The sequence below is a fragment of the Tasmannia lanceolata genome, unplaced genomic scaffold, assembly GCF_043159265.1.
Source record: "Tasmannia lanceolata isolate RefF3 unplaced genomic scaffold, GAP_Taslan_0.1 ptg000008l, whole genome shotgun sequence".
Taxonomy (NCBI): Eukaryota; Viridiplantae; Streptophyta; class Magnoliopsida; order Canellales; family Winteraceae; genus Tasmannia; species Tasmannia lanceolata.
Genome location: NW_027518685.1, coordinates 30,040,384 through 30,064,147, shown reverse-complemented (window position 1 = coordinate 30,064,147; position 23,764 = coordinate 30,040,384). Strand labels below are relative to the sequence as shown.

The 23,764-nt window shown below is 37.7% G+C and overlaps 1 protein-coding gene and 1 long non-coding RNA gene across 2 annotated transcripts; both read right to left on the bottom strand.

Annotated features, from left to right (window-relative positions):
- Positions 1-3,568: 3,568 nt before the first annotated feature.
- On the bottom strand, positions 3,569-6,541 carry LOC143885129 (uncharacterized). Its single transcript, XR_013253148.1, has 2 exons — positions 3,987-6,541; positions 3,569-3,853 (listed from the first exon to the last, which is right to left on the bottom strand). It is a non-coding gene; the product is annotated as an uncharacterized LOC143885129 (long non-coding RNA).
- Positions 6,542-12,113: 5,572 nt separating this feature from the next.
- LOC143885127 (ubiquitin-conjugating enzyme E2 2) lies at positions 12,114-23,408 on the bottom strand. Its single transcript, XM_077389135.1, has 5 exons — positions 22,983-23,408; positions 22,861-22,886; positions 19,059-19,148; positions 18,660-18,748; positions 12,114-12,470 (listed from the first exon to the last, which is right to left on the bottom strand). The coding sequence occupies exons 1-5, from the start codon at positions 23,105-23,107 to the stop codon at positions 12,342-12,344; spliced, it is 459 nt and encodes a 152-aa protein (XP_077245250.1). The 5' UTR covers positions 23,108-23,408; the 3' UTR covers positions 12,114-12,341.
- Between the last annotated feature and the right edge of the window lie 356 nt (positions 23,409-23,764).

Here is a 23,764-nt window from a genome sequence, read left to right as displayed (position 1 = left end):
CATTCCTAAAACAGCATCATTACACTAGAATAAGAACAAATCGCCCACATTGTGGGTGCAATATGTGTGTTATATTGCACATAGGAAGAAATTACAGGAGGAAGAACAGGAAGAGATTACAAGATGGCAAACAGGAAGATGATCTGAACAAAAGATTAGACTCTATTTACAGATACATACGAATACATAGGAAGAAATTACAAGCCACAGTGTGGGTGCAATATGTGTGTTGCATTGCACATAGGAAGAAATTACAAGAGGGAAAATATGAAGAAATTACAAGAGGGCAAACTGGAAGATGATCTGAACAAAAAATTAGATTCTATTTACATATGCATACGACTACTATACAAAGACATTAAAAAATTACATAACAATAGATATGACATTGAAGGTGTTGTGTAAAAAATAGCTATAATCCAATCAAGAGTTTGAAGCAGAGAAGAAAGAAGATGGAGAGAAATGTCTAGGGAGTCAAAACTCAATTCATTCATCATTAAGAAAATATAATGTACACATCGTGGTTTATACATGTTGATGAAATGACCAAAATACACCCTGGGTGGTCTAACCACTTGTAATACTCCTCAAGCTAACACATGTCCTACTGAGACATGTTTAAATTCTCTACCAAATATTGATTATGTTCGCAACTTGCTCTTGATTATTGACATAGCATGGATAAACCTCTCCATTTTCTAACTTCTCACAAATAAAATGATAGGTCTATTTCAACATGCCTAGTTTCAGCATGGAAAACTGGGCTTTGTGAAAACTTGATGGCACTATGATTGTCAATGTTTGCAAAGTTGACAATTGGCACATGGTTGTGACTCGAAAATTTAGTACATGTAGAAATAAAAGACTTACACAAGAAAATGTAAACACTGGAAATCTTGGGGGCCAAACTGTTATGCCACATGGATAATGACGGCAATGAAGCTGATGCAGTAAATACCTCAACGCTACCACTGGAAGGAGAATGTCAGAGGGACAAATCCACTGTAACCATTAGGCAGTAGAGGCTACCACAAACTGACCCTCATGTGGGTGTAAAGAAAAAATAACGACGGAATTAGGACATAAAGTGGGAAACAAACAATTTTTTTTGTTGGATACCGGTAACTAAATAGACATCTGGAATATTAAATGAAACTATAGACAAGAAATAGAGATTGCACCTACACAAGTGATTGGGAAGGAATAACAATCACCAATGATGATACAAGAAGAATCATAATATGGAAACGGGAAGACATGTTATCTACATCATCCGCAATATTTTGAGAGCACATATCAAGTATCAACTTACCCACGAAATTTCAAATATGCATACCACAAATCTGACAGCCATACATGGCAGGCGGAATAGGGCAACATGGAGCTATGGATCTTGAACCTATCGAAAAAAATTATTGCGGAGCATGACAACGATGTCATAGAGTTGGAAGAAGACCTCCCTCTGCATGTGGTTGCCCACCCCAACATGGATGCATATGGTCCACATGGACCCTGATATTGTTTGAACTATTGGTATGGATGATACCCATGGCCACATCATTCACCACGGTCTCGGCCTTAACCAAATCTTCAGTTAGTTTGATTATTGAATGAATATAAACAGCTCAAAGGTAGCCATCTAGGACTTGCAGATAGCCATAAGACCCTCATGTTGTAGGAGAAAAACTTTGAGATAAAGAAATGAAGGGAGAACCCTATGAGTGAGCATCAAAGAGATAAAAACCACATAATCTTCCCTGAGTCCATGCAGCCTATATCAAACTGTGTCCTTATCATCAATGGGTTATTGTATAGCAGCAAACTATTCAAACAGGGTCTTCACATTCATCAGATACTCTTGGCTAGTCTACTTGCCTTCTTCCAAATTTGAAGTTGAAGATGCGTGCTGCAGGCATCAGACTGTTCAGAATAAAAAGAATGAAGGGCTTTCCACAGGTCTTACGTAGAGGGACAGTCAAAAACCTGTGAGAGAACCTCAGGAGAAATAGTAGAATTGAACCATGCCAGAAGAAGTTGATCCTTGGCAAACCTATCTTCATAACCAGGATTTCTGACGCAACGTGAAGTCCTGATATCTATGGCAAGTTAAGAACTGGAAACGTCCCCAAGTTTTAGTTCAGTTTTCTCTAGCTTCACAAACCAATCAAGAACTATAGTTATTCCTTCAAGGTGATCAAGAAATTTGTTGGCACAAATGACTGAGATGATTTGTACAAAAGAAAGTTATCAAGGGATAAGTTTATGATGACAAAGGTAGAAAATAGATTCATGGAAAGTGAAGAGAAAGTAGAGGAAAACATGGAGGGAAGAGATGCCAAGGTAGAGAGTGACAACTATGAGAAAGGATTAAACAAAGGGGAAAAATAGGTTCAAAAGATAGAGTAGGATGTTGGAAAACCAATCCCAAGGGTGCGCAGGGTTAAAATGATGGATCAAGAGGTATAGAAAGGATTTGGATTTTTGGATTTCGTAGGGTTTAAAAGGGAAAAGGGGTGGGTTTAGAGATTTTTAAGATTTGGTGCTAACATGCATCTGTCCTCTTTTAAGTGGGTGCTAACTTGCATCCGTTTTAAGTGAAATGAAGGAGGACCTTGCTTTTAAGAGGTAAAAATGATTTAAAGTGAGTTGTTAAGGTGCACCTCACTTAAGTTAAACTTATTTTAGCAAGGGAAAAAAAGAAATTTTGTGCATGAGAAGAAAATTCGATGGGAGAGTGAATGAATAATAAGAAAGTTTTGTAGAAATGAAAGGGATCTTTGGGAGAAAAAGCTTAGGGCATATTCGGCAAGGCTTCTCATTCTCGCCCAATTAAACGGGCGAGAAACAGATTGATGAGAATCTTAGAAAAGACTATGAGTCGCTCCAAAGAATCCTTGCTTTTAGCCTAAAAAGAAGGCAAAAGTTTAGAAACGGGCTTAGTGGGCCAGATTGCGGAACATGACTTTTTGAGATACTTTTGTGCTTTCACATTCTTAATGCCTAAAAAAGTGGAGAATGCGGTTATTTAATGGTTGCCGAACAACCCTTATTTTGAGAAGAAAGAATGGAGAATAGTTAGAAGAAATAAGAAAGAGATGAAGTGCTCGATTGAAATAGGAAAGAAATAACTTGTTTTGATGAAGGAAGGATGAGCATCTTTCAATCTCGATCGTCCCGCTTTGTCACGATGCAAAGAACAGCTATAATCCAATCAAGAGAAATATGAAGTGAAGAATAAAGAAAATATAGAGAAAGTTCTAGGAAGTAAAAACTCACTCCCTTTGTTCATCATTATAAAAATAAAGCACACACCTTGTGTTTTAATTTAAACATGTTGGTATAACGACAAAAATGCCCCTAAGTCATCGAACCACTTCTAATATGTTGTGCGCACCAAAATCCTGCTGATAATAAGCGCTACTTATACTTCTGTTTCTGGGCATTGATTTTATACTATATAAAGCAGTTTTAATCAATGCATATATATTTACATTCTTATATGTTCCATAATTACCTGAACTAATGTTTATGTAATGATCTAAAGATAATATGTAGATCACAACCATGCTACTATGGTAATACTTTAGGATTACTTCAACAAACTGAATCTCAGTATGACTAACAAGACGCACCAAGATTAAAATACCATAACAATGCAGACTAAAAGGGATTGTGACATAAAGTGCATCATTTTAAGTCCAAAAGTAGTAGATTTTATCTCCTCGGAGTCCCGATGCATGGGACAAATAGCCAATCCCATAGAAATTGGCATTGCTTACAGAAAGTAACTGGTTGCACAACATAGTTGAGAACGTCCTGCTGAAGATTCTTCCACTGGCTATCGGGATCAGCACTGTTTCAAAAATGATAAACGAGCAGATAAAAACACCAATTAGTTTTGGAAAATAGAGGATGCTTCAAAAGAAGTATGACACGAATGGATAAGGCTCGCGCTTATAAAATGGAATACAAAAAAACAGTGTTACCTTGTGCTCAGCAAATTCAGCAGTCCCCAAAGAGAAGCCCCAAAAGTCCAAACCTTACTTAGCTAACCTATCAACTTTCATATTCAGAAGCAATTGCTAGAAGAGTTGCAGCCACCCAGGGAACAGATATCCTAAGGGAGACTACAACAGAACAAGAGAAGATAAAAAATTGAAAGCACCTAAAAGGTCAAACCTAGCAGAATGAAAAACAGGAAACACGCAAATACTCTTCCAACTCCCCTCCCAACTTTTCCCTTTAAAAAACAGAAAAAGGGGGAAAGGGACAAGCGATGCCCTCACAAAGCATCCAGGAAGGAGTCAGGAATTAGCAAAGAATGGTAGAGATGAAAAAGCAGCATAAGAGAAACACCAAAGTGTAAGGACAAAGTAAAAGATGAGACTCGGCGGGACAGAAGATATGAAGAAAACAAATATGCTAAAGACATAAAGACTGCAAAATAAACTTTTGAGGCCTACCTGATCAACCTAATTAGAACCAGTGATTCTACAGTATTTACATAGTTCCTATAACTAGATACCCTAATTTGCAACCCAACAAAGACTGAGTGAGACAGAAACAATCCTAAGGGGAAATTCTCTAAGATCAGAGACATATAGTTCTCTAAGCCAGATACAGATCAGACAGCTTAACTGCCAATCCTATTGGAAAATGAGTACCCATTTATCGTACTTCAAAGAAAATTTCAACCATCCTTCTTTTCTTCAGTTGCTCCTACACTTGAAACTGAGTGACATGCTCAAGTGAAAGCTTTAACTAATCATTTTCTTCTCTGTTATAGAATAAGCCAGTGTTCAGACCCAAGACCATTAGACTAACATCGATCCTTGTTGGAACATCTGAACATTGCTGTGCTCTACCAGCTGCAAATGCTCTTCTTTGTCTCACCCCTTACAGATTCCTACATGAACTGTAAAACCTAACACCACAGAGTAACTTATTAAGATCTACACTTATATATATTTACAGGATCCAACCCTCCTCTTACTTAATCATCAGCGATATCAAGATGGAGGATGCGACGCAGATTTTCAGTCGCAGAAGCAGTGCTGAGAAAGAAATCACTCGCAGGTGAATTCAATTCCCTCGTGGGAGAAGCCGGAGCAGACTTGGCAAAAGCATGGATCTTAATCCCAGAGGCCGAATCGAGCAGATCAAGCGAAATACTCCGTTTCTGTCGGAGGGAGAATTTGGGTATGGGCAATGAACTCGGAGGAGGCGAGTTCGAATAAGCCGGTCCAGCCCAGAGCTCAGAGTAGCATATTTCATCACTATAAGCCCTATCTATGTCTGAAAGCCTAGGTTTAATAGGAATCAAACTGCTCTTTTCATCATTTTCGCTCGGAGAATAAATAGATGGTGATGATTGATAGAAATGTGATATGTTTCTTGTTGCAGGAGGGCTACCGTAGGCTGGAAGATTAAAAGGAGGGGGTAGAATTCCTACTCCAGATTGAAAGGTTCTGCAATTGATTTCTTTGAAACCTCTAGAAGGCGAAGAACCAAATCCATCAGAGATTTCAGACTTGTTCCTACTGTAAAATTGATTCCTCTCCTGAGTTGAAACAATAAGCGTTTCCATGTTGAATTAATCACGAAATTCAGACTACTGGGGGGAAAATTCCAATCCAGCTTGGTCACTTTGCAAGCATTTAGCTACTGAGTTATCTACAAACTCTAGAGATGCAGGAAAATTAGAACTAAATACAACGATTTCATTACTCTACATCATAACTCGTCAAAACAAGACGAAATCTGAGTGTTAGGGCATCACTTAAAAGGACTACTCATTCTCCAGATCTGAAAAAACTTCAAATCATAACTCATGATCTGATTTCAGAACTCTACATCATAACTCGTAATCCGATTTCAGTACTCTACATACTAACTCGTAAAAAAAAGACCGGAATCGAGTGTTAGAGCGTTTACCTAAAAGGACTGATCATTCTCCAGATCTGAAAAGCTTCAAATCATAACTTTTAATCCGATTTCAGAACTCTACATCTAAATTCGTTATCCGATTTCAGTACTCTCTACATTATGACTCGTCAAAGCAAGAAGAAATCGAGTGTTAGAGCATCACCTGAAAGGACTGATCATTCTCCAGATCTGAAAAGCTTCAAACCTTAGAAAAAACGTCGAATTTTGTCACTAATCACACAGATCTTCGAAGATCTGAACATTCAACGACGAATCGATCTGTAAAGTCGTGATTTTTATGAGAAAAAATGCTCAAGTAGTTAGTTTTTTCAACTGGAAATGGAACAGAGTCGAGATCTAAAGAAGCCTCTCGTTTAAAAAGAACCAGATCTTCGAGGATCGAAGTATATAAACACGGATTGAAGAAGAGAGACTCATCAAAATCTCCAAAAACAGCGACAAAACCCTCGATTCGGCCTTCAAAATGCTCAGGGAATCACGAAAGAAAGAATACTGGAGAAGAAAAAGGGGGTGGCGGGGAAGAAGAAGGGGCGAATATATTACTTTACCCTTTTTTGTCCTTTTTATCCGAACTTGATCCGAAAGAAACTGTGAATTGGACTTAAATATCTGAAAGACATAAGAGAGAGTGCTGTTTTTTAAGGGCTCTTACTGGACCTAATTCGGATCAGATCCACGGGTTTGTAGCATTGATTGATTTGAATCCGAATAGGGTCGGATGCAATGGATCGGATCTGCGGATCCTCCTTCAAGGTCCTACTAAGAATTAATAAGTTTGTCACAGTACTGTATATTATTATCACGGGATTTGCTAGGGACCATCGCAGAAAGGCATTTCACATCTGGCTTTTGCATGCGAGAGAAGAAACCTCAGATGAATAAAATGAATAAGACAAAATCTGCTACAAAGTGATATTACGGGATTTGTTAGGGACCATGGCACCAGCATGTTTTAATAGTCACACTAACTCATCTTGTCTTTTATTTTTAAACAGCTGTCAAAAGTTGTTACAGATCCCACAAAGCACTCTTAGGCTCCGTTCACTTGTTTTCTAGCTGCATGAGAAGAAAAGAAAGGAAAAGATTTTGACGTGGAAAACTGGAAAAGAAAGGAAAAGAAACTGTGAGAAAATTCTTTTTTCTAGTTATGCACTTGGCCGAGAAAGGAAAAGAAAGTACGCAGGCAAAGTGGTTTTCTCAGGAAAATGATTTTCTTATCCTTTTGGTGAGAAAATTTAGAGGGAAAGTGCAAGAAAGTTGGTTTTCCACGTAATTATTTAGAATTTCCACGTGTGTAAATCCGTTTTTCCGAGAAAACGAGTGAACAGTGGAAAATGTCCGATCACGAAAAAAATTGGCTTACTTTCTTCTCCTTTCCTTTCTCGAGAAGGCGAGTGAACAGAGCCTTAAGCTAATTCATTTGAATCCGAATAGAGTCGAATCCACTGGGCGGATATGTGGTTCCTCTTTCAAGGTCGTGTTAAGAATAGATAAGTTTGTCACAGTACTCTATCTTATTATTACAGGATTTGCTATGGACTATCGCATAAAGGCATTTGCAATCTGTTGCATGTTGTTAGGAATTAACAACGCAACAGAATAACGATGCAAAGATAAACGAAATATTCACACACAGATTTACGTGGTTTACCCAACCAGTTTGGTGTGGGCTACGTCCACGGCAGAGCGACAAGCCAACGATTCCACTATTCTAAAGAAAAGATTACAAACCCTCACGCCTCTCCGTTCGTCTCATGATATCACTTCTCTTTTATATGGCGTTCAGAAACGCGTTACAATAAAGAAAAACCCTAATTTATGAAAGTACAAAACTACCGCCGCAGTCAGGGCAAAGTGTAGAGTACTTTCCAAATTAGACTGAGATCGGGCTTCACCAATAACACATGTGAAAGAAGCCACCTCAATGAATAAGAGAACACATTTGAAAGAGATTTTTAATAATTTTATATTGAATATTATATACTGAAAAGTGAAAATGCCCCTCTTGTTTGGCGTGTAAGTAAAAAATATGAAAGGAAAATCTATTCGAATTTGGGACAGTTTAATAGACTTTTCAGCTTTTAGTTAAATAAGGACTGTGTGTATGTTGCACATGCGACTAATGAATTCAAATCATGTGTTCATGTCTCACTCATTTTTAGGGCATGTTTGACTATCATGAAAAGAAAAAAAAACACTTTTCCCTTCTTTTTTTTGTCGTTTTTATCCTAGCTTGATCCGAAAGAAACTGTGAATTGGACTTAAATATCTGAAAGAGATAAGAGAAAGTGCTGCTTTTAAGGGCTCTTATTGGATCTAATTCAGATCAGATTCACTGGTCTCTAGCAATGATTCATTTGAATCCGAATAGGGTCGAATGCACTGGGTCATATGAGGAAACTGTTGGTGAGCTTAAGCTCACCAAACTTATGGTGAGCTTAAGCGCCCAATCACATGGGGGCCCACTTTGTTAGGATGATCCAAACCATTCATTTGAAAGTCCCTTACCTAGATGGGGGGTGTACCAAAAATCAGCTCCATAGGATCATCCTAACCCCTCCATTTGTGGAGGACAAAAATGGACAGACACAAATCTGCCCCATTTTGTCCTCCACAAATGGAGGGGTTAGGATGATCCTATGGAGCTGATTTTTGGTACACCCCCTATCTATGATAAGGCCTTGCAAATGAATGGTTTGGATCACTCCCCAAAATGTGGGACCCATGTGATTGGGCAAGCTAGCTCACCATAAGTTTGGTGAGCTTAAGCTCACCAACAGTTTCCTCATATATATATATATATATATATATATATATATATACCTCATATGAGGAAAATGATTGTGAGCTTGAAGCTCATATAGCTTATATGAGCTTGAGGGCCCAAACACATGGGTCCCACTTTTTTGTGGTGATCCAAACCATTCATTTGCAAGGGCCCCATCATAGATAGGGTGTGTACCAAAAATCAGATCCATTGGATAATCCTAACCCTTCCAAAAACGGAGGGGAAAAATGAGCAGATTTGTGGCAAACGGTGTCTGTCCATTTTGCCCTCCACATTTGGATGGGTTAGAATGATCCTATGAAGCTGATTTTTTGTACACATCCTATCTATGTAAGGTCCTTTCAAATGAATGCTTTGGATCATCCTAACAATGTGGGCCCACATGTGTTTGGGCCCTCAAGCTCATATAAGCTATATGAGCTTCAAGCTCACAATCATTTTCCTCCATATAAATATATATATATATATATATATATATATATATATATATATATATATATATATATATATAATAAAGAGTTAGAGATAAGGAAGCAAGATTCCAATAACATTGATCCTTTCAGTATGAAATGGTTATAAATAAGCAAACTATTGTCCTGTGTCCTCAACTCATGCAAGGCTAAACAGGTTGTGCATTTCCATTCCAATCAACAGGAGATGATAGAATCAACTTGTTCCAAGCTTTTCCTTAACGATCTTTACCCAAAAAACCCACATTGAATCACTCACCTGAAAATTATCTCCGTCAAATAGCGAACAATTTGGCGAAACAAAACGTGCCCACATCAAGAACAAATGTTCTTCTTGATATTCTCTTTTTTGGCCTCCAAAGGAACCGAAGAAGATGAAGAGCATCTGATTGTGGTCAGAGATGCCCATTATATATAGATATAGATTTGCCATCTACCCCACTATACCTCTAATGTAGAAACTACGAGATTTTTTCCAAGATATTCACTGCCTCTTGGATTTTTCCAAATTTTTTGGGATTTATCCCTTACCTAAGGTATATCTTCTACTTTACCATGGTTCGTTTCTCTTCATTATTTTCTTTTTTTTTCCTTTTCTCTGCGGATCCTAGCTAGTATCAAGCCTCTTTACTGCAAATTGGTTTCCCTGATCAAAAGTTTAGATAATTTAAAGAATTTCTCCACAAGAATTTGTAAAGTCAAATGCCATTCAAGATGCACATAAACATTTGTGATGATCTTGCCTTCCATGTAAGTATCTGCAATTCCTTTCTTAATATTAGCCCAGGGCTGAACATAGTCAATCTCTTTCTCTCTCAACTGGTTTAGTTAAGCTTGTCAATGAATTAGAAATAATGAGAGGCAAAGGTGCAGAAGTACCCAAAGTTCACAGTCGAGATATTCAAGACCCTGAAACTTTGTTTTCTGGGTATATGATTCTGACAAGAGCTGAGTCATATAAATCTTCTGCAACTTCATCAGGGGATGTTGCAAATTCTTCTCGATGAACTCATAGGAGATGTTATCCAAGAACACTCAAGAACAGCTTGAAAAAAAAAAAAAATTGATAGTAAATCTCAAAAAACTACAACTGCAGAAGTCAGAGGCTAAGACACCACCTCTATCAAAACAGAAAACAATTACAAGCTGCCTTGGCCAAAATATCGAACTTGGGAAGAGTGTCGTAGGTGAAGGAACTGGAAAGGATGAAGTTTCTGGTACTATGTTTGGGAGAATTGAAAGTGTTGACAACAAAACCGAAGATCAGGTAAAGGCTGCAAATGTTGAGGTGAAGAATATTCCTGATCAAGCAGCCGAAACCACTCATTCAAAATCTAAGCATCATACAAATGATTAGTTTCTGGCTAAGCATGAACCCGGGGGGAGGGGGGGGGGGGGGGGGTTAGGCATTTTACTATGATACCAAAAATACAGGGATATAAAGAAGTCCAGAGATTAAAAGGACTAACGGTGTTCAGATTCGTCAAATTACCGCTCATCATCCACCTGCGGAAACTAACACCACCATATGATAAAATCTTCAGGGTTTTGAGGTTGGTGTGAGGTTGGATGCCTTCAAGTACCTCCTCATCAACTGCAACACCTCGTGGATTATTATTGCTCCATTCCAACGTCAACTCATCAAGATACTCTTTCTTCTTCAAATTGGCTTCTTTGCCTTCCTTCTCATCTATCACATTCTCCAAATTTGAAATGTGAGTATTTTCCCCCCTCAACTCTGTCAAGTTCTTTAACTCCCTTGTTCCACATCCACTTTCTTTGCCCACAACAAACATAGTCAGTGTTTGAATACTTATTAATTTTCCAAGTTCCGGCGGTGTACAAATCTTACAACCCTTAAAAGCAAGATGCCGTAAGTTAATTAGGTTGCTGGTTGACTTTGGTAGCCCAGCAGGTTGCTTGCAATAGCAAAGTTTCAGTGTTTGAAGATTATAGATACTAGCTATTGATTCAGGCAAGATTCAGGCAATGTTGCAATAGTTGTTAAAAGAGAGATAAAGGTACCATGGGGGCGAAAAAATCATCGTCCAAAATGTATTTGAATTCGGGAGAGTGCAATAGACTTTTTCTATGTTGCACATGAGACACTAATGAATTCACATCATGTGTTCATGTCTCACTCATTCTAAGGGCATGTTTGACAATCAAGAAAAAAATCATAGAATATTTGTTCACCCAAAGAGGTGAGAGAAGGGTTGCCAAGGCTCATGACAGAGAGCATGTGATGGGATTTTGGTAAACTTAGGAGGGAACTCCAATTTATGATAATATTCTTTTAAATGAGATTTTTTACCATAAGTTTATCATTTCCCTCTAGTTAGTAGAAAGAAAAAAATTCTAAGAAAAATAATTCTGCCAGAAATGTTTTTCTCAGGGCCTTAGGCATGAGTTGATTCTTCCACACCGATTTATCATGCATGATTTAATCCCCAAAAGAGTCCCATATCATTTGCATGATTCTGCATCTAATTATCATTTTCGAAGCATGTCATTGTTTTATTTTCATCGGAGAGTGACTTATTCACCATCTTTCGTTCCCCTGGCCACCCCTTTATAATGCATTTATGACTACTATTTTTACTCTAGAAGGGGGTGGGGCGGAGAAGAAAAGGGAGTGAATATATCATTTTCCTTTTTCAATTTTCAAAACAAGCATGGTTTCAAAATGAAATAACGAATTGATTCATACCATCCAATTTTATCCCTAGCTGACTTCTCCCAATCAGGGTTTTAAAAAAAAAAAGGATACATGCAAAATTTCATTAAAAAAAACCATGCAAAATATTATGCAGATACCATTTTTAACCAATAAGTCCTTGGGATATTTCAAACTTTTGCATAGGCCAATACACTAAAATGCTCCTCCCTGATGCTCAAATCCAACCCACTAAGAAAAGTTCGATTTATAAGCTACAATCCTTATATACACATAAGTATATACTATTACATGGAGAAACATGAAGAGAAAAGAAGCTCCAATGAATTCAGAAAAGCAGTCAAAAGGCAAAACCCAGTATCAATCAACCAAGAACAATACATAACTATAGTCTGTAACAATCAAAGTACGTAGACAGAACCCAATTCAAACAACATCTATTTTTAAGATGGGCCTTCCCTTAGTCTGCTGTCCAGCTCTGCTCCACTATTTCCCGCACTCTTCGATTATACTCTCGCTTGTTCTCACTGAACATGCGAGCCGCCTCAGAATTCGCTGGGGAGTTTGGGTTTGGATCGCAGAGAAGGGACTGCGAAAAAACACATGTGATGCCAGATTAGCAGTAACTAGATAAAAAGAGGGGAAACCCAAGTCATGAAAGCCAGCAAATAAATAACTTTTGAACATGCTGTGAGAAATGACCACGCACAAGTTGTTTATATACACTAACATGTATTAAGTACTGAAAAGGAAGGCGAAAGAGAACATCCATCCTTGCAAGGTTATAATGAGGTATGGCCTTCTATTAAATTATATTTCTTAAAAGCACATATGTAAAAAAAATGGTCAAATCAAGCGACAAATTAAAGTGAATGAATTCAACAGTCCTTAGTTAACAGATTATGAGTAGGATAAACTTTTATTGAGAAAACAAACATAACAACAAAATCTCAAGCCATTACAAAAGGACAGAGCTTCCCCAAAACCAACTCTGATCTCAATACCCCTTTGATAATGCGACCACAAGATTCTTTGCCTCGCTCAAAAGGTCTAAAGAGACCTGTACCTACTTTAAATTCGTGTATGTAATGTTCTATACCTGGTGGGCATAAACTGAGTTGCACGAGCAATTGCAAAGAAAAGGAGAACTGTCCTCAATCAAGGCTTTAGGCATCGCTATTGAAGACCAAAGATTTGAGGACGGCCCAGGCTTCGACGTCATTGGGAGTTTTTATAGAAACAGTTTTGGATAACCAACCCATATGATACAATTTATAATGGCACTATGGCAGAAATACATAGAACACAAAAAAAAAAAAAAAAGTATGCGATTTTACGTGGTTCACTTCCAAAGGAAGCTAAAACCACCGAAGAAGGTGGTTGGGGAGATTTTCTACCATATGCAAATAAATGGTTAAGAGGTAAGTCAAGTTTTCCCTTCAACCCTAGCAGAAATTCCTGATTAATATACGATCCCCGTTAAATTTTGCACAACAGCATTTGCCAAACTTTGTGTTGGCCTTTTATACCTTTCATGTGCGTATGCATGTTGGTCTAACACTAATAAAATAATTATTTCATTACAACTCTTAAGGGGCCTTGGACTGAAACACCCTAAAGCTACTGCTACGGTTAGGAAGGTCAAAAGTGTAATGCCAGCAACGTCATCAAACTCCTCCCTCCATAAGAGTGGCAACTAAAATTTGCCCTTGGAAACACACACACACACACACACACACAAAACCTAATGTGTGGGGACACACACAAGATCCCCTATTGATTTATGGGAGTTATTTATAGTTTTATACAATGAAAGGCCTTATAGTCCTTTAGTTTTCAGAAAGTACAGTACGGCCTACGCTATAGGATGATCCAAACCGTCCATAAGGTGGGCCAAAACCTAAATAGGTTGTGCCCCAAAAATCATTTCCATAGCGCTTAACCATCCGATCTATAAAGGGTCATGATCAACCCTCTAATGTTTGGTCCCTCTATAGATCGGACGGTTAGGATCAAGCTATGGAAATGATTTTTGGGGCACAAAATATTCAGGTTGTGGCCCATCTAATGGACGGTTTGGATCATCCTATAGTGTAGCCCATACTGTACTTTTTGAAAAATAATGGACCATAAGGCCTTTCATCATATAAAAACTCGATTTATGGATCCTTCTCCACTGCTGATCGTAGTTTCAAAATTCACTAATCCAAATAGTTCCTTGAACAGACTTTTTTTTATGACATAGGGCACCAATTGAGGAGAAGATGAGAGAGCAACTCTTAAGATGGTTTGGGCATATCCAACGTAGGTCTTTGGATGCCAGTGAGAAGAAGTGACTAGTGCCAAGTTGGAGGAGTAAAAAGAGGTAGGGGCAGACCGAAAACAACATGGGTAGAAACAGTGAGGAAAGACTTGAGGGCTAGGAATATAACAGAGAACATGACCTTGGATAGGATAGAATGGAAGAAAATGATCCATGAAGACGAACCCAACTAGTGTCAGGATTAGACTTGGTCATTTTTTAGACGGGTAAAACCTTTCACCTTCTTCATGAAATTTTTCTAAAGGATTCATTAGCCAACCCCAACTAGTTTCGGACAAAGGCTTAGTTGAGTTGAGTTGAGTTGAGTTGAGGGTATTCCCACCCCAATTTTAGGGTAGGACTATTCCCTATGGATGCACGCAATCACCCATAAACCACGTGCATCGGGTAAGCTCGGGAGGAGTCGAACTCGCGTCAGTGGGGACCAAACCCACGACAACAGCCAATGTGCCACCCTATATGGGTTTTGAACAGCCTTTTCTCTAAATACAGAACTAGCAGTTGTATGCCCTCGACTTAAGAACTATGTCACAAATATCCTTCTCGGGAATTACTCAGCAAGGAAAAATCTCAGGGTACATTAAAAAAAATTATTTTTTCCGGTTTATATAGGGAAAAAAGATAAAAATAAAATTATTTAAAATATGAGGAAAGTTTTTCTAGTCGGCCAACTAGAGAACCTTCTCTAGTCTGCCGACCAAAAACACAGTGGGCCCATGTTGTTTGGATGATCCAAAGCATTCATTCGATGGGCCCTGGCATAGATAGGGTGTGCCCAAAAAATCAGCTCCATAGGATCATCCTAGCCCTTCAATTTGTGGAGGTTAAAAATGGACAATGGAGGTTAAAAACACAGTGAGCCCACATTGTATTGATGATCCAAAGCATTCATTTGATGGGCCCTGACATAGATAGGATGTGCCTAAAAAATCATCTCCATAGGATCATCCAAACCCTTCGATTTATGGAGGTTAAAATGGACGCTTATAAAGTCCACAAATCTGTCCATTTTTAACCTCAACAAATCAAAGGGTTAGGATGATCCTATGCAGCTGATTTTTTGGGCACACCCTATCTATGCGAGGGCCTATCAAATGAATGATTTGGAGTATCCAAATAATGTGGGACCACTGTGTTTTTTGGACTAGAGAAGCTTCTCTAGTCGGCCGACTAGAAAAACTTTCCTCTTAAAATATATATAAATATATATAATTTAAGAAAAAAATATAGAATAAAAATATCGTAAAAAATCGGGATATTATATGATATTTTATGATAAAAATGAAAATATCGGTATATTTTTAAAATCTTGGGATTTTGTCTTTTTATCAAAGTGTCGCGATAAAAACACGATATTTTGAAAAATATCAGAGATATTTCTGACATAGCTTGAGAAGACCTAAATCAAATGCACCCAGTTGGGGTTTGTTCGTCATTCCTGAAGATAAATTTTGTAAACCGCTACTGCACAGTAATTAATGGTGCAGAATTCGTGATATGACAGTAGCTTCCATAATAGAATGTCTGTCCCGTATCCCCTAAAGCACTGCATATGGGTTGGTTTTCATCAAGTAAATGTAGCAACCTCTATGGACCCAGGCCTCTTCACAGACCTGTGCCCTAGAATTATTAGAATTCCCTTTACCTACAAATTTAACCCCATACTTCTGAGCAAAAATCCTTTAAATCTTCAAGAAGAGCTTGAAACTTCATCTCATTTTGAATCTTAAATACTTATGGGGCCTGATTAATCCATCTCAAGTATATCTAATTGGATACAAATTATAACTAGGAATCCAATCAGACTCAGATTACCAAGGAGGCTCCCATTAAACTTAAGCTTGAATCCACCAACTGGTGAATGTTGCCACCTTATATTCTTTGTTTTCTTCTATTGCATCTGATCACCTGATTCTACTTATGATGAAAAGCTTGCTTCCCAACCCTTTAAATCCCTTTCTATTCAGAATCCAATGGATAATCAAAACTTTAATCCTTTCTACAATTCTACCAACGTCTAACATACCGACATGTCTCTAAAGGTTCTATATTTCTTTCCTTCCACATCCCACAACGAATGGTGTGGTCAGCGGTTTTCAGAATGGTAAGAGTTAAAAGACCACTTGATCATCCCATGAATAGGTTTGCAATACAATGTGGGAACACCCAACTCACCCAAACAATCTTAAGTTAGCATGGCAGATCTATTGAGTCATCTTACTGTGAATGAAGGCATCATTGACCATCTCTTCGCCCCAAGCACATGAAATAGAAACTAGCAAGCTTGTCCTCCCTGCTCTTTAAATCACATTACAGGATTTTATCTTATATTGTAAGAGTCAAACAAAAACTTTCACTTGAGGGCTAATTAGATGGGCTCCAAAGCATTGAGAAAGGCAAAAGGCTACCAACCAAAGAACGAACTATAAAGGAACCGACCGAGAAGCACCTTGACCATTCCATAATCAGACCTACCAATATAATCCAGCCTCAATAAATCTCAATATATTTTTTTGAATGGACTCCTCTAACATAATATGGGTGCTCTTTTCCCCGACAAAGACCCTCCTCAAACATAACATGGGTGCGATACCTAGCTCCCTAAATTCATACACTACTTTTAGGACATAGAAGCCGTCTAATTTGACTATAACCCCATAATCCCACCCACAAAGGCCTCTCCCCATATTTCTCCTCAATCACAGTCCTTATACAGAAGCAAATCAGAGAAGTTCAGATAGCGAAAGGGCAATTGCTATCAAAACAAGGGAATGAATACCATTATCTAATTACAACCTAAAGTGGATTTGGGTGCTAAAATTGAATATCAAGCAACAGAAAGCATAGAACAAGTGATCACATGATCACAAAAATGTAGTAAAATCTCTCAATTTGATCAACAAACGTATCAATAAACAACAACAAAATCTGAGAAATTGAGTATTTATTGATGAAGCTCCAATTGATCCTTCAAGCTCCATTCTAACCTTCGTCATCAAAGAAGAGTAATAATAAAAAAGTAAATTTATTGACAAAGGAGGAGGGATGATACTTGTTGGCACCGGATTCAAAGGATTACTGCACTGTTCAAGGCAAGACAACAACATTCTTTTGGAAATCAAAAAGAAGAATCTATTCGAGGGGGAAATTAGAGATATTGGGCATGAGACTAAATGCTGGAAGTTTCACACACAATCACCTGGGGTGCAATTAGCTACATAGGAAAGCTTATCGCATATCTGAGGACTTCCTCATTGGCAAAGACCTTTCTTCTATGGTGACGACAAAAAGGAGGTATGCAACACTCCCTTGTGTATGTTACTAGAGAAGAGTGAAGTAAAAGGGTAAAACATGAAACCACTTTGGAACTTCCAGGCACACGCACACGCACACACGGGGTTCTTGGGAAATTCAATGCTCAAAGAAAAATGCTGTAATAAAGCATTATTAAAAAAAAGTTTGTAGTCATAGGTCCTTTTCCACAAAATGGAACAAAACCCTCCACAAGGAGGGGACAAGAATGCCACATAAGCAGACATGCAATAATTACCCTGAAAACATCTGAGAAGTCTCCAGCTAGTTCGATATTATATTGGCAACCAAACAGGGAATTTTGCTGACTTGGCGCCCAAATGCCAAGCAAAATCCCAAAGCCTCCCTGGCTTTTGTGCAACCAAACATGCCCATATGGGATTTGTTAGGCAATTTCGGTGAAATCATTTAGTTCTCTCCCGCAAAAGTGAGCAACGAAATGGCTTTCTGCGAAATGGCCTAGCAAATCCCTTCATTTATTTAGTTTTTTCTTATAGTGGAACCATTATTCAAACATTCCCCAAATTAATCATCAAATCTCCCAAGTCGAATTCGTAATTCTCCCTATCAAGTCAATCGGAAACTAATTTAATTCATCAAGTCATTAAGAAATTCACCTAGTTGATCATTGACTCCCTGAGTCAACTCAGTTTTACCTTGGGTGAGTTCTTGCCTGAGTACAAACTTTTGAACATGGGTTAGAACTTGGGCGAATTGATATTGGTGCACCACAATGGATTACATCCAACGATCATGCAAGCCACACTTCACACGGACATATAGTGGCCACCCAATTCCTCAAATTATACATCATGAACTTTTCATGTGTAGAACAGCAACAAAAGTAATCAAACCCATATGCGAGTCTCTGACTAAAACGAATATGAATGCTTATTTCTCATTTATCTATTGTTTCCAGCTCGATTCATACCATTAAAGCTTACAGTGCAGAAGAAAAACTGCTGACTTAATTTATAATGATATCATGGCTTTTCTTTTGTGAGACTACTTAGTTTTAGTGAAAGAGAGTAAGTATATCTCGAAGATAGAAAAAAAAAAAAAAAAAAAAGCAAATAAGCTAAAATACAAACTGAAAAATTATTTTTTTTCTGCATAATCTATAAAAATTATGGAAAATCGCACCTGAATAGATGTCAGTATGGCTGCAACATCATAGATAGGACTCCATTGATTCTGTAAAATATCCAGGCAAATGCTTCCATCTGCATAGACTGAGTCAAATTCACAAATGCAAAGTTAGAAGACGCAAGGAATATGTTGAATTCAGAGAACCAATCCATATGCCTAAACTATAAGGTATAAAATAAAACTACAGCAAAGTAGTTATATGCACAATGAAACACAACCAAACAAGAAAGATTATTTTTTCCATGTGAACAGGTGACAAAATTTAAATATATAAAAAAACAGAAGCAAAAACAACAAGCAAGCCCTCAAGCAAGGGCGATTAAAGTAGATTGGATGACAACCTATATATTAGGCTAGTAAACAAACAACTCATAGTTTAAGTTTCAAACTCACTGTTTGGATGAAACATTCGTGAAACAAATCGGACTGTTGGAGGCTTATTCGGATAGTCCTCTGAAAACTGCAGTGTCAGTTTAAACGTACCTGAAGAATATCAAAAAAACAATAATTAGATGCTAAACACGGTAGTTCAAATTTAGAAATGGCAAGAGAATAAAGGGAACAATTCAGTAGCCCAGGTGTCGCTTTATTCAAAATCTAAGCTCCTTAGATCCTTCCAAATTGAGCAAGACAGTTTTAGAGCACAGAAAATATCATCAACTGAAGAGCTTCCTTTTATCAACTTCTAACCCTCAACAGAGAGTAGCACAAGGAAAAACTGTCTGTGGAATTGAATTTACTTCTAACCCACGAAGAGGTTGCTTGAAGGAGCACTTATAACCAATTGAGAAGGCATGGAAACATATCCACAGCCAGTCCTCATTGTTTATCACAGATTAGGAAGATGTATAACTAAACAAAGGCTACATTTGGATACACCCCAAAATCACAATTTCTAGTAATTTTCTAGATTTGTGATTTTGGGACTCCACACTCGGGCTCTGTTCTTTTCAGTGTAAAATGGGTACAAAACAAAAAAATTTATGCAATTATCACTGTCGGCGTAAAAAATTATTCACACCCATTTCAACGGTAAAAAAAACATCTACAGGGCCATTTTTTACTGTCAAGGGCCGTCAAAAATATCCACCCATTTCAAGGGCAAATGTTTTTATTTGTAAAACTACACCTCTTTTCACATTATATTTTTCACGACATCACTCCTCTCTCTCCTCTCCTCTCCCCTCTTCCCCACCAAACCAGTGCCTCCTTTCTCCTCTCAACTCTCCTCTCCCATCTCTCCTCTCCTCTCCGCCCCACCGAACCAGCAACCCCTCCCTCCTCTGTGTAATGATGGTGCTCTTCTACATGTATCAAAAACGCCTTCATTCTCTTCTTATTCTGACCTTCTACATCTTTTGCATTAGCTGGTAATGGTCTAAGGGGTTGATTAAGAGTTGACTAGGGGGGCATTGAAGGACTCAGCACACAATCTCAACCCGCATAGAAGAGCTCTTACCTTTGGAGGCATGGTTTTAAATTTCAGTTTCAGCTAAATTTTCGCAGTCATCCAAAACCAAAATTTCAGCCGAAATCCCAAAATTTCAGGTGAAATTTGGTATTGAAGCACAAAATCCCGGATTTTAGGGACGAAATTTCGATCAAAATTTCGGTAATTTCGTTCTAAATTAGTTAACGCAATAAAAAATTATCATTTTAATAGAAATTTTGACGAAATTCCCGAAATTAACAAAATTTCCGAAATTTCGAATGAAATTTTGTAAATTTGGGGAATTTCGGTTTCGGTACCTTTTTTGTTTCGGTCCTCACCGAAATCCGAAATTTGGGATTTCGGTTGAAATTTAAAACGGTCATATCAATATTCAGTTTGATCCAACCAGTATGGGGAGGGCACCACTTTGGGATAGCTCTATTTTCTAAACATTTTTTACCCGAAATATTATACTCCAACTCCTCAGAATACATCCTGTGCTATAGATGGTATCTGGTGAAGTTTTTGTCGTTTCTTTCCCAAAGGATGTGATCTATTTTGATTTCTAGCATAATCCTTCCCAGTCGCCTCTTTTCTTTTTCCTTGAAATTAATATTATTTCTCTCCTTCCATATATCCCTTATCAAACATTCAGTACCCATCCCCAAAAAATTTATACTGGTTTTTAAAGCAACCCACCTCCCCAATGAAGAATAATATTCTTGATTGATCGTTGGAACACCCAAGCAAGCCCAAAAGATATGATAATGGATCGCCATACTCGGTGAGCAAAAGGGCAATGTACCATAAGGTGGTGTATGGATTCCTATTCTTTCTTGCATGAGCTGGTGGGAAGACATTTTCGTTTTTCTAAGCTGATTACACGTATTGATGGAAGCCTGATTCGACATTGTTGTTGACTCTGATCTGGTCGAGGTGGTTTTGGCACCCTAAGTAAAAGACTCAAAACTAAAAAGAGAAATACAAGACTTGTTCCTAGTACCACAGCTGATAGCACCAATTGAAGCATTGGAACCAGAAAGAGAGATTATATAGGGGGGTGTCTTCATGATCAACTCCTCCAACTAAGTCAAACTGTAATCCCACCAATTACTACCAAAATTGACCTTCCAGTCACCAACAGGAGGGGTGAAATGTCCAAGACTTTGATGAGCTCTAAAATGCAAACCAACAACTCTCCATGTATCTCTCATGGACTAAATTGATCAAAACATCTTCTCAGTGGCATTGTTTAAACATTGCGCCCAACTACAATGTGGCTTTGTGGAATAACTTGTGTCTAAGCACCTTCCCCAGTATCACTGGTTATCCTAGCTAAAATGTTATGGCTAACTTAACCAAGACATTACAAACAATATCTAAAACAAGTGAATCGAGGATGCATGCAATCCTAGGCAAGAAGAAAGAGTTTCCATAAAGAAGACTCAAAATTAAAAATACTTCCACCTCTCCAGCCCATTACCGTAACATAGACGAGGTCTGCTCTAACTGCATGAGTCATTGGATTGCCGTTCAAATTGAGAACATCACTTGCCAAGACTCAAAGTGCCTCACAAGTTCCTCTTCTCCAACCCATTAATGTTATATAAACAAGGTCTCCTCTGACCAAAAGATACATTGGATTGTTGTTCACGTCCAGAATATCACTACACTAGGGTTTATTGCCCACACAAAATTACTAGAACTACTAAGTACCGACCAAATTATAAAACGTATCCATAATAAAAGTTTCATCTTTCAATTCCCAATTTGACACAACCCTTAGGTATCAATTCCATTCCAGTGGGTGTTTAATTTTGCTCACTGGAATGGAACGTTCCAATGTTTTGGTTGTTTTGGTGTTCCATTCCAGAAAGAAGCTACAACTGATGGATTTTTTTTAAAAAATAGGAAAAAAATATCATCTCAAGTAGAGTTTTAAGAGGATTTTATGAATGGATGGAATTCTAAAGTGTGAAATTGATGGGATTTTGTCATTTTGATGTGTTTTATCCCTCCCATTTGTTTGGGAGGGTTACAAGGCATCAAATGGCTAGAACGATCACCGGAAAGGGGGAACAAAAATGAAAAAAACTAACACTTCTCTGAATCCAAAATCACTTTTTACAATTAAGCAAAGGCCAAAGAATATACTGAAGCAAACCAGAAAACAGATTCCTATAAACCAAAAACAACTTAATCTGATTTATCATACCTTAGCTAACAAAACAAGACCGAAATTAATAACCTAATCTGATTTATCGTACCCTAGGTAACAAAACAAGACCTAACTGAACCCCCAAAAATTACTCAAATAAGCAACCAAACCCAAAACCCATATCTAATCAAACAACAAGAAAAAAAATAATGACAAAAATTAACATTCACAACCAGTTGTAGACCTAACAAAATTCAACTTTATAAACAACACAAAACCCATCTCTCAAATAAGAAAAAAGAGCGGAAAACAATTAAAAGGAACAAAAAAAAATTCAAGAAAACCCGAAACCAATTTCTAATCTTGCAATGGAAAAAACGAAAGCCAAAAACATAACAATCACAATAAAAAAAAATGAACCAAAAACAATATCAAAATTCTAATCCAACAATCTAAAAAGAAGACTAACAAAATTCAACTTCATAAACAACACAAAACCCATCTCTAAACTACACACAAAAAAAAAAAAAAAAAAAAAGAAGAAGAAGAAGAAGCAGAAAACAAATAAAAATACGAAAAAAAATCAAGGGGCAGAATTTACTCACCTCCATCCCAAGGGGTATCATCAGGTCTGCAAATCAAAACCAAAATAAACCCATCAAAACCCATAATTCCAAAACCAATATAACCCCAAAAAAAAAAATGAAAACAAAAACACAAAAACTACCCAAAAATTACAGCATTCCATAGCATGATATTATTATCCTGTGGTGCGCCGCTGATCCCCGCCGGTGGATCTTGCTGCAGCCTCTTGAAATCCCTCATCAATCTCTTTCTCGCCGGCGTTGACATCGCTATTTCACCGCAACCCTAGAGTGATTTCCTACAGGAAAAACTCAGTTTCTGCCGGAAAATTAAAAGTTTCCGACTAGAACAGATAGGAAAAAAAAGAGGGTTTTGAAAGAAAAATCAAGGCTTTTCTTCTCCTTGTCTTCTGTTTAAAAAAAAGGGGGAATTGTGAGAGAGATCTGGAAACATTATAGAAGACCCAATACGTTGGATTTTTCAATACCCATTTCTTCTTCCCAATTGGGTGCTTTTCTCTACATAAAATAATTCGCCAGGACAGGGATTTTTGGGGGTTTTATAATCTATACTTTGGATTTCCATCTTTTCAATATCATTATTTTTTACTACTGATATCGGCACTACTATAATTGCACTAACCTATTTTGCCTTTATAATTTAACCAGCTGTCAAATGTTATTACAATTTCCAAAGAGCTCTCATAAGCAAATTGAGAAGAGACAAGATCAGTTCGTGCAGTTATCAAAATATGGTAGTGCAATGTCAATATCAGTGGCCTTATTTTAAGGGCGATGATATTGTCACCCCCCCTGCGTACGCATTCGCCCCCCTTATTAATGCTTTTTGACGTCAAATCAAGCCAAAAGGGGAGCGAATGCGTAATTTAGGGGGGGTGACAATATCATCGCCCTATTTTAACAT